The sequence below is a fragment of the Maylandia zebra genome, linkage group LG11 (assembly GCF_041146795.1).
Source record: "Maylandia zebra isolate NMK-2024a linkage group LG11, Mzebra_GT3a, whole genome shotgun sequence".
Lineage (NCBI taxonomy): Eukaryota > Metazoa > Chordata > Actinopteri > Cichliformes > Cichlidae > Maylandia > Maylandia zebra.
This window is the reverse complement of record NC_135177.1, coordinates 34,373,381-34,385,607: the sequence shown is the minus strand read 5'-3', so window position 1 is coordinate 34,385,607 and position 12,227 is coordinate 34,373,381. Positions and strand designations below refer to the sequence as shown.

The 12,227-nt window shown below is 40.4% G+C and overlaps 1 protein-coding gene across 1 annotated transcript in view; it reads right to left on the bottom strand.

The window, feature by feature from the left end:
* rftn1b (raftlin, lipid raft linker 1b) overlaps nt 1–12,227 on the bottom strand; it is a 125,050-nt gene that overhangs the window by 42,671 nt on the left and 70,152 nt on the right. The window contains exon 6 of the mRNA XM_004568534.6: nt 6,482–6,944. Coding sequence (XP_004568591.3) covers nt 6,482–6,944 — 463 coding nt within the window. The remainder of the gene's footprint in view (nt 1–6,481; nt 6,945–12,227) is intronic.

Sequence of the window (12,227 nt, the reverse complement as noted above, 5' to 3'; positions counted from 1 at the left end):
GATGGCGGTAGGGGGGAGTCATGGCTCAGTTGCTTTGGTTCTTCTGTCTGTCCATCCGTCCGACAGACACCCAGGAAGAATGAATAATTTATAACCATTTCTTGTCTGGCTCCTCTGACTGATCTGACAGCTGGCCACCAAATTCTCTAAATCTTGTCATTTGTCACTCCTGAGAAAAGTCAAATCAGCAGCAGTGCACTCACACACCCTCCCCTCATGTTACCCGTGCTACAACGAGGACAATATGGCAAAGAAATCTTGGACAACATGTGACCACAAAGTGACTTCCCATTCAGCACACCTCTGATTTGCCAAAACAACACAATTTCTTAGTGTGAATGGTTTTGTGGAGGGCTGCATGGGATTAACTGCTTTACAGTTTATGTGCACGAGCCTGAGATGGTGCATCACTGTAGTTTGACCCATCAATTCTTTCTGTATCTCTGTGAGCTTCAGGCAGGCCATGAAGATTTGAAAAATTGAATGAATGAAAAATTCTGTCATATAACTTAGTGATTTAAAATCGCTTTGGGTTACTGCTCTAAATTTTTGTAACCGCAGCATAATTAGATAACTAACATTAAAACCATATTCAACACAGATTACTTCATTTCTGTTGATGGCAGTGTTGTAGAAAGTAGTTACATGTGTCATTTATAACAGCTTGACATAATATAAGAGCCAGTCTGTCTGTCTCACAGTATTAGTCATTTTCTGTGTAATAACTGTTTTTTTTTAAATGCATTATAGTTTATTACTGTCTAAGTATGCTACAATTATGGCTTCAAGGCTACCATAATTCAGGCAGAACGGTAGGGACCTCATTTTCTGAGCCTCTAAGAGTCTTTTTAAGCAGTGCTCTATTCAGTGGAAATACACAAAAACCACACAGAATTAAGAGCCTTGCCTATTTAGCAGGACACGGCAGGGAATAATGTACCAGAATATAACATAAGAACACTGACTTCAGATGTCCATCATGGTGGATGACAGTAGCTCAAACTGGAATCCAGGCTTTCATCTGGGATTCTTGAGTTTTTCAGAAACAATTATGTGGAGACACGTGGCAGTTACACCCATGACAAAGCATTCGAAGCATCATTGTTGCATGAGGCTTTTACTTTTAGTTATAGTTAGTTATATTGCTACAGTGCATCATAAAGATTGTGAATATGGCTGATTTTTGGACCAGCCGGATTGCACTAGGCAAATTTTATTTTAAATGCCAGTCAGAAACGTATAATTTCTGACTGGAAAACCAAGGAGTTGGTGGTGGATTTCCAGAGACGCATACCCACACTGTTCTCAATGTCAGCGTGGTGAACATCCAGGGAGTGGACATTGAGATAGTGGACTCAACACTGATGCTCTTTACAGGAAGGGTCAGAGCAGACTCTACCTGCTGAGGTGGCAGAGGTCATTTGGAGTCCAGGGAGCGCTTTTAAAGACCTTCTATGACTCTGTGGTGGCATCTGTCATTTTTTACAGTGTTGTTTGTTGGAGCAGCAGTTTATTGGCAGCTGAGAGGAAGAGGTTGGATAAACTCATCAGGAAGGCCAGCTCTGTTCTGGGATGCACCCTGGACCCAGTGCATGGTGGTGGGAGACAGAAGGACTCTGGCCAAAATAACATCTCTGGTGGACAGAGTCTCCCACCCCATGCATGTAAATGTTGCTGAACTGCAGATCTCCTTCAGTGGCAGACTGCTGCATCCTCGATGCATGAAGGAGCGTTTCCGCAGGTCCTTCCTTCCTGCAGCTGTCAGACTGTACAATCAAAACTGCTCCCAACAAACATAGATGTTTACATCAGCGCTGTAACTTGGCACTATTTTATCAACCGATTCACACTATAAGCAGGGCTTTCCTCTTATCTGTATTTAATTTTATTTAATTTAATAACGGTACAGTACTCTGTTTTTGGTAACCATTGTCCTTGATGTGAATATGTAAAATTGTGTATGTTTCTGTTCTGTGTCTTGTGTACTGTTTGTTTGTATATGTGTCTTTCTTGCTGCTGTTACACCCAAATTTCCCCTTGTGGGACAATTAAAGGATTATTCTATTCTATTCTATTCTATTCTATAATCATTTACTTGCTTTTGTGGTAGTTACATTGACATACCAGTTACACGACAAGGAAAATAATACACTACACGCACACACACACACACACACACACACACACTCTGTAATCCTCCTTGTGTAAACTGCATGGGAGCAGTTACTTTCTGAAGGAAGAACACAAGGTTAAGCAATCTTTCAAGAAACTAACCAACATCAATCTCTAAAACACATCTCCTGCCAAGTTCCTCCTGAAGCCAGCAGGACCGAGCACTTGTGCTCAGTGGCCTGTAAATGACACACAATAAAAAACAATAGCAGGACTATCATTTGCTTTTTGGATTCAGGCCGAGAACAAGACTTTCAAGCCAGAAAAGTCACCTTATGGGCAAATAAATGCACCTAGTCCATAATTTTTCTTAATGTTTCAGATACATCCTGTGTCACTTTTTTCTGCTGCTGGGCAGTAAAAATGTAATTAATCCCCTAATAAACGATCTCTGAAACACACAGATACAGAGAGCATGACTAAGTCCTTTGAACCTAATCACATGAACGCATTACATCAACAGGCAACAACTAGGCCTTTCAGAATAAAGTTTGTGCAGCTAACTCGACTGTTTTTGTTGCAGCTGACGGGGCCAGCTAAGAAGAAAACAAGCGCATGAATGTGGTTGGGAGTTTGAAAGCATGCTGCTTCAAAGGCTCATCTCATGGCAGCTCTACTGTTCAAATAACGAGGTCGGTGGCAGCGGCACTGGCGTGATCTTAGCAGCGCAGCTTTCCAACTCCGCATGTCATCATTAAATCTGAAAAGCTGGACACTGATCCCATCAGAGCAGAGATAATGCTGATCTCAGTGATGAAAACCGAGCAGCTGAAAGACTCCTTCTGTACGCATTATGAAGATTTCAGACTTGTATGTGTCAGAATTAGAATTTCATGTACACATTTGTAGTTTTATTTAACTTAAGATATCTCAGGCATTTAAACAGCTGACAGCAGATTCCACCGATCAGGGTAAATTTCGGTTAAAAAAATGGCATCCATGTGTTGCTCTCCTATTTTATCTAAAACACAATCACTGTCAGTTTTACAGTATTTATAGGTATTGTCTTTTTTACAACCAGAAAAGTCAGTGGGGGAAGGACATCGAGATTGACTTTGAGCTAAGGTTGTAAAAAGTCATTTTCCTTAAATACTGAAGAACAATAAATACTTAACATTCACCTTTTGTCACCATTGAATTTTAAAGTATGTAAACAAAACAAAACCTTCTTTACCCATCAATGTAAATAAGGCTGCAATTATACTCCAGTGTTGATGTGAATATGGACAGCTACAATTTCTAATCAGTTTGATGTCTGCTTGAAGGACTAATGCACATTTGTTGCCCTGGGAGTTTTGCTTTTATAGATGAGGGAAACTGGAGAGTACACAGATGTTAGCACTGAGCTTTTTGTTCACCCTCTATAACATCTAAATTTATATCACTCAGACCCCAGCAGACCTGCATCTACTTGCAGATTGCGTTAAGTGCTTTCAAATGCACATACATAACCATATCGTACTTTATTGACCAGGATTAATTAGTGCAGGAAAAGATAACTTAAAAAAATAACTGTTGAATTCAAAAGTTACTTTCAGAAGCCACAGTTGTCATTCAGCTGTTGCCATCATGATACGCTTTCCATTTGCTCTTCCACTAAACCATTTCAGTCTTCAAACTTACAGGCTCAGTTTCTATCCAGAGCTTTGGTCTGAGGGAGGGTGTTCCTCTTTCAATCATAATCCACAGACGTTTGCCATCTTCACTGCCAACACTTGCACAGCGTTCACCCCGAGATCTGAGGATTAGCATGGACAAGCCAGCACAAGCAGAGACTCTTGGGCCTCCTCAGCAGACTGGGCATTAGTAAAGAGCGACAAGGGAGCTTGGCAGGCTCCCCTAACACCCCGGCTGGCTGCTACGCCGGCGCTGCTGGCGTTGCCGCAGAGATTCAGGGCGATGGAGGTGGGGATAGAGAGAGAGCTGTGAAGCTGAGGGAGGTAGAGGACGAGGCAGTGGGGGATTATCTCACTGCAAAATGCACTACATGGAGGCCCAGATGGACCAGTGGGCTGTGGTTTGCTGCGATGCCAAGTGTGTGTTACCGCAAACACATATAGATAAAAATACATGCAGACAAAAGCAAAATCTTCCATATCAATGAGTGCATTTATTATTCAACACCTCTTATTAGGTGCTTTGAACCTAAACATGCTGCATACTGTGCATACTGAAATGCAGTATATGCATTAACACTCCCACTGGGACGTGTGTCTAATGCACAGTTTGCACATTGCGCCGACACATATCACAAATAGGTTCTGTGGAGGGATGAGAGACTGTAGGGGGTGATAGCGGTGGGTGTCTCCATCTGTTAATCTGAAATGCTCAAATAAAGCCGAAACTATAAATGTCTGTGCTGATTTCAACATACAGGAAAGGGGGAGCTCATAGGTGTAGCTGTGCTTTGCTCACTTTCTGGAAAGACATCAGTCGAGCCATGAAATGTGCACCTCCCAGAACTTCAGAACTCCACTTCATCGGTTAAGCATGAGTGTGAATTCGTAAACAAGATGACTCCTTTTTGTGTAACAGATAGAGAGGATTGCATCCCAAGGCAGCACACTGTTGTGTAACATTGAGGCAATCACAAGAAATGACACCTCCGCAGTTGCCAAGTGTTTCAGGAGGGATGTACGACACAATGCTATTCTTCAGTTAAACAGCCAAAAGGTAGATAAAATCAAAACGTGAAGCCATACAGACATGTAGACAGATAATAGCCTAAGACTAGAAACTGTGTGACAAAAGAAGCTTCGGTTTAGTCGGTCCCAGTGACAGCAGGATTTAGCCCGTAACTAATGTGGCAGAGCTGGTTATCAATTATAGTTTGATTAAAGGAGACCTAGTATGCTTTCATGTGTTTTCTGTCATTTACATACTGTTACAGTGGTGGATGCTCATATTAAACAAGATCAAAGATGCAATTGAGTCTCAAATGTGTTTGAAAGCAGCAGCTGTCCAGAGGAAGGCTGGCTTAAAGAGAGGGGTAAGGGAACTTAAATGGCTTGTTTCAGAGAGAGGATGAGCCATTTACTCAAGTGACTTTACATTTTGAGTGTCTTCAATTGTCAATAAGAATGTTTTTTAATCACTTGTCTAGCTAAATGCTTAAAACAAAAAACTAGAGAATTTGAATTGAGGACAACAATAATGTAGATTATTTTGAAATGTTAATCATGCACAGCTACTCTAGTAAATTCCCAAGTATATAGGGCCAGAAATTAGATGTGAACAGGAATAAACACGAACCCGCAAAGTACGTGTTTTTAGCCAATTACTGGGAAGTGATAAACGCTTCAATATCATTCATCCAGCATTTGCAATATGAAATGAGTCATAGTGAAGTAGCCCGGGTTATATCAACATAGTAGCAGCTACGGCGTTTCACAGTTTGAAGTTTTGACCTTTAATTATCTTAATTATCATTCCCTCATTAGGCTTTTCTGTGTAATTTGTAGGGATAGCTGTGTGGTGGGTCTCGTGTCATTTGGACTTAAGAGTCTTGTCAAGTGTGAAAGCTTTGTGAAGTTTTGAAATTTTGACCTTTAATTATTGTTCCCCCAGTGGACCAATTAGTCCTATTTAGTTAAAGGGGTCTATTCACACAACAAAACTGTTTATTTATTCAACTGACTAAAATGATGTGCAGCTGTGCTGAAGCTTTTTGTTTTATATGCCAGGACTTTGTGAGTATTACATTTTTAAAAATGCCTATCACCTCTTTTTAGAAAAGATAGTTGTATCCTCATTACTCAAGAAAACTCTTGAAACTTTATGTGTGATTTTTGGATATAAAGTTGTTATTACAGATATATTTTGTTTAAAATAGGGCTACTGATTTGCCGGTAACATTTTTGTGAGCCAGTCGCCTCTGTAGTCTGTTAATCTGAGTTGTGTCAGTGCTGTCGGGCTTGAAGATAACATGTTGACCTCCTGATGGAGGAGAACCTTTAGAACTGGTTCTAATCAATAGGTCTTTTGTGTTCTCCTTGATGATTGAGTGCAGTGATGCTACTTCCATAAAGTGGTACTCATGTGTCCCTGCTTTCCCAAAGTGTTCTCATCATGTAGTGATATATATCGCCAGTTTGTCAGAACCAATTCACTACTTGAAAAAAACAGACATCTTTGCATCTCTGTGGAAAAATAAAAAAAAGGTTTCAGGTCTTATCATCACATTTCTGCACTCTTTCCCCAGATTCATTTATTTTTCACAGCTCTGAAGTCCTCATTTACATGATTTTTCCTTAACACATCTTTTCCCTCTTAGCTTCAGCGCATGACGGTAACCATGGAGAACACTTACCGTCACCTCTCCGGAGCCGGTATCTTGGCCTCTCCTTTGTGTCCGTGCTGCTGTCTTTGTTATTATTATGAGATGCTGAATCCTCCTCTGTCAGTGCCTCACTTTGTTCTGACACAGGAGATGCTGCAGGTGAGACCTCCTCCACCCCTGGCCCTGATTCATTCCCAGTGTTCTCACTTTGATTCTTCTTCCCACTTGGTTCTTCTTCTCCAGCCTTGCCAGAGGCTTCGTCATTCCCTTCCTTCTCCACCACGTCAGCTCCAGCTTGAGGTTCTGCATGATTGGTGGGGCTTGAGGGGTTTGAGGGGCTACAGCTTCCCAGGGAGTCAAGCACAGAGCAGGGGCTGGAGTGCAGAGACAGAGAGGGGGTGTCGGGTTCTCTGATCCTGGTACACGGGGCTCCGTATGGTTCCTGGACAAATCCTACAAACATCACCCCTTGGTCAGCGGCATCCTGTATCTGCTGTTGGGAGCAAGGACAATGAAGAAAAAATATTAAAAGCCAGAATGATGACAACAAATGATTTACAGTGCCTTATTTTTGGTTAAATTCAAGTAAAAACAATCAGTGATTTGACAGAAAATAAATCAGATGCTGATTTATATCAGTATTATTAAGGCAACAACATGTAATCATTAGGCAGGGATAGCTCAGTAGGTAGAGTGGTGGCCCCATGATCGGAAGGTCGGGGGTTCGACTCCACTGAACGGCTACCCTGAGGTACCCCTGAGCAAGGTACCGTCCCTACACACTGCTCCCCGGGCGCTGCACTGGTGGCTGCCCACTGCTTCACTGGGTGAATGGGTTAAATGCAGAGGAACTATTTCCCTATGGGGACTAACACGCACACTTTATACTTACTTTACTTTACATAATAAAACATTATCTTTTTGAGGTTCTGGAACCCTGGTGGTACCAAATCTGAAGTTATCTCTGTATTTGTGATCACAGGACATAATTTTTGGTTACATCTCATCACAGAAACTGTTTATCTACTATTGGTAGCTGCCAAAATGAGATCTTATAATCATCAGCTGAAGACAACTCTTCTGAGGAAGATCGAATTTTATCAGACTTTTATTTTTAGTCATGACTCGAAATGAAACCTTGAAAAATGACCATTGCTGCCAGAGGCTAAGTCAGCAGGCTAATTATTCTAATGTTTAACATGCAAGATGAAGATGTCCACTTCTAATTTTATTGACATTTTGGAAGCTACAACATGAGTCAGCTGATCAATTAAGTTATCTGCAGACTAATTAGTGGCAAAAATAGTTGTTTTAGCCCTTGAAATGTCTTGAACAGTATCCAGTGATCAGGATCCAGATTAAGAACAAGGAGACCCCCAAACAAATCTTTCCCAAGAGAGCTGAAACTAAACTTCAGGAGTTGGTTTGAAATCAGATAACTTGAATTAATAGTTTTTTTCTTTCCACGGCTTCATGGAGTTGTTTGCATCTGTTAAATTTTAGTTTTCCCTTCACTTCTCTTTATTCCTTTCCGGCAGCGTCTCCAATCACAGTTTTGATTAGATTGGAACAGCCACAACCCTGTACTCAGACCTGGGCCACATCCCAGATTCAGCGCTCTATTGTTTTCTCTGTCTTGTTGTTGTCTGGCCTTTTACGTCAATATTGGGGTTCTGCTACAGAGCGAGATTGAAACGTTAACTGTCAGGGAATGTTAATGATGCCATTCTCCATTTCTGCCCTGGTCCACCAACCAACCCCCTCTCCAAGCCAAGGCGGCACCCATCTCTATCTCGAGTAACATTGAGGGAAGAAAATAAAAATCAAATTGCAGGTTATTCACTATGAAATTAAATTGGAAAACAGTCACATTGTTTCCAGCCATATTGTTTAATATCAGCTGAATGCTCTCTGTGTGCTTCCACATCATATTCCCCATACCAATATGTTGAAATGGAATTGCTGAGATAAAAGGGAGCAACTGGTGTATCTCATTTAATGGTAATGCAGGCAGTCAAAGAGAGAAATGAATGGCTCTGACTGTATAATGTTGGTGCAGTTGATAGAACAGTAGATTCAAACAGCAGGCTGTAATGATTGAATTTATTTTTGGTGCCATTATTATTGTTATCATCATCATTTCATTAAACCCCTTGCTTGACAATGTAGAACCATTCAGATTAGATTTCTTTCTCAAGAGACATCTTGACAATAGACCACCAGCATCGGGACTTTTGTTAAGACTGCAGATAACCACAAAGATAAATGACAAAATGAGAGTCACAAACAGTGCGTTCACACAACAACAGCAGAGCCAAAGCAATGCATGCACAAATAATGTCAAAAAGAGTGAAAAAAGAGTAGTTTCCATTCACTAGAAAATCAAAACTGCAAACATTTGCTTGCATTGCATCCTTATATCAATTATTTGTCTTTTTCCCTCCTTTGTGTTGTAGTCCAGCTGCTCTTCATTTCTGCTCCTCATATGTATATACAATCGTTGTCTTTTTCTAACAACACAAGTGCTTTGAACACAAATGTTAATCTGTACAAAGCCATACCACCACTTTTAAGGTGTATACAGTGTTGCTGGGGTTAGCACCAAATCACAACAGCAGTCACCTCAGGGCTAATTTATATTGTGAGGTAAAGACCCTACAGTAAGACAACATATCATAAATACTGATTTGATCTCGGGGATTTTTTTTTTTTTTAGCTTTTGGCTCCTGTTTGGTTTCACTATTGTTCCAAGTGTACCGCGAGTCCTTGGTTCCTTGCTCTATTGTGATTGTTCTCATCATTAATTTCAGTTTTTGTGTTTCCTTGTGTCATCGCTTTTGTTTGTCTTACATTTTATTTCCTCCTGATTGTTTTGATTGTCTGCACCTGAGTCTTATTTCGCTCACCTGTCTCTTGTCTATTAAGTCCTCTGTGTATCGACTTGCCCCTATATTGCTGTGCTTTCATGTTTCTCTGTGTGCTCTATGATCTCTTGTGGGTTTGGGGTATTTTGTTAGTTTATCATTCTGTTTACAGTTTGAATAAATGCTTCATTTTTGTTTGAATGCCTTCAGTGTCCTGTGCTGCACATTCTGACACAATAAAAAAAAAACCCTGACAATGTAAACAGATGCAAAGTCAGAAGATCACAGGTTACATCTCATCATTTGAAATACTTAAACAAACAAACAAAAAAACAGTCAACCTCACATTATTACTAGAGAATTACTCAGTTCATTAGGGGGTAGGTCTAACACTGTTTCACTAGAGCCAAACAAATGATACACCAGCCAACCAACCGGAATACTGAATTACCATTATTTTCCTAACGTGGGAAACACATTGTTAACCTGGACACTAAAACTACATTCTGAGTTTCAAAAATGCCCGGTCCCCACAAGTATAGTAAACTTCCAATTTTTGGTCCCCACAAACATATGAATACACACACACACGCACACACACACACACACACACACACACACACACATTAACATATTGTACTAGTAAGTTTCTTTTCTTTCCTACACAGCAGAAATGAAAGTGTTCACTGGCAAGAAAATGTAAACAAAAAAGAATTCACAATACATGGTGACAGCTTTGTACACTATTTTCAATGTTTTGAGCAGCTTAATAATAACGTGGAATGATTTTAATAAATAAACTAACATTATTCTTGCTTTCTTAATGTGTTTGAGATCATCAGCTGTGCTGTATTGAAGTTATGTCGACTACAGCAGCAATCCAGCAATAATGGAAAGAACTTGGATGAGTAGAGAAACAACAGTGCATCATTAGCTTATGACATGAAGGTCAGTCCAGCGAGTTACCAGCATCACAAATTGCCAATTAACAATGTCTCAAATTAGAGTCAATGCTTCATAAGTTCACGCAGGAGGAACTCATCATCAGCACCAGCTGCTGGGAGGAGTCTGTGTGAATCGGGCCTTTAAGGCTCAGCTGCTTCAAAGGAGCCACTACTGAGGAAGACCTAAATGCACCTTAAGGCTCTGTAAGAGATGTTTAACTGAGAAGGACAGTGATGGGCTGCTTCATCAGATGTTCTGACCTCGACAGTTACCCAACTTCAGCGCAGCTTCAACTGTTCTGGCATGAGATGAACTAAAGAGTGGAAAAAGTTTGGAAACTCTTTTAAAACTTTTGAAAAAACTCCAGGTGAGCCGAAAGTGTTCAAAGTCATTAATGGTTTCTTCGGAGAATCTATTTTGACACCTTTCTGCAGCTTCCACAAACCTATTTGTATCTTCAGCAATGATCTACAATGCAAAATGTGATGAAAACCCCTTAAAATGTCTCCCAACTTTTGACCGTTACTGTATGTTTATATGTTAATAATGGTGAAAATGTGTTTCTGTCAAAAACTGTCCAGTCTTCAAGTGTTAGTTTTTCTTTGTTTAGAAAACAAATGAGCTTTAACGTCTAACAGTTATTGAGCATAATTATGAATAGTTACTTTGTAATTAGACTTTACATTTACTTAAACACAGAGAAAGCAGTTTGACAGCTTAAACCTAAAAACTGCACCTTAATGCCTGTGTGTAAATGTCTTTGTTTTACTCAGTTTCAAGGCATTTCATAAGAAAACTGAACTTATTGGAATATCACTGTCTACTAATGAGAGTAGTTTGATTTTTTTTAGATAAAAAGAAGAAGTGGTTTGAGAGTTACTGCAACTACAAGACTGCTTGTTTGGCCACATCAAAGAAGGGTTAATGTTATTTCTGAAAATGAGAACAATTGCTAATTCAGGAGTCGTGTCCTGCATATACTGCTGGGGATAAAAGAGTAAATGGAGAATAAAATTAAAAATCAGCATTCCTCTGAACTTCTCATTTTAAATGAACACACAAGTCACTCTGGCCCAGATGGAGCCAGCTCAGGTCAAGAAAATGAGGATTTGAGGTCGAAATCACATCATTTCTCTTCATTAGCAGAAATGATGCTGAGCACAAACTTGATGAAAAAATATTCAGGAAGTAGCTTCCCTGATACTGCCACCAGAATATCAACAGCCTGTAGTGAAAATCCCATTTCAATTTTGACTTGAGACCACATTTTCTATTTCCCCCGTAAGTTATTAAAGTGGCACCAGGAGGAGGTGTCTGAAGGTCAAGATGAAAACCCTGGAGAGAGAGATAGAGAGCGCAGACAGAGTGAGGGTAGAAATGACAGAGGCTAAAGGGATAATGACAGAGACTGAGACAGAACGGAAGAAAAAGGACTGAATATGAAAGTTGAAGAAAGGAAAATGGAGGCAGCAATAGAATCCAAGAGAGTATCTCAAGAAAACTGCCCTCTTTGCTCCTTTCTCTACCACTCATCCATGTCCACTCTCCTTTTAATAGATTTGTAGCATGGCCTCCTGCTCCTACTTCAGCAGGCGTGTAGCCGCTCAGTAGATTAAAATGATAACCAACAGTAATGAGGTCCTACAGGACTGCAGTTGCATGACTAATCGAAGGGCAAAATGCAGAGAAAGGTTCAGAAGCGGGGCTCAAAAGGCCGGCATCGGGGCTGGTAATATATAGATTAGGCAGGAGAGTTGAATCATGATGACGCAGCATTTCCAGCCTGCAAAAGAGGAGGGTGTGTCGTATATATCATCTGAAGTGCCATTTCAAGCAGGCTTTCAGCAGCAATGTATTCACAACAGTGACATATGATACACAGCCAATTCATTATTAAATCAGTGATTTCGAATCTCTGGCTCCTGTTTGGTGCTTTCATCTTCTCTATGGGAAATACATCTATGCAA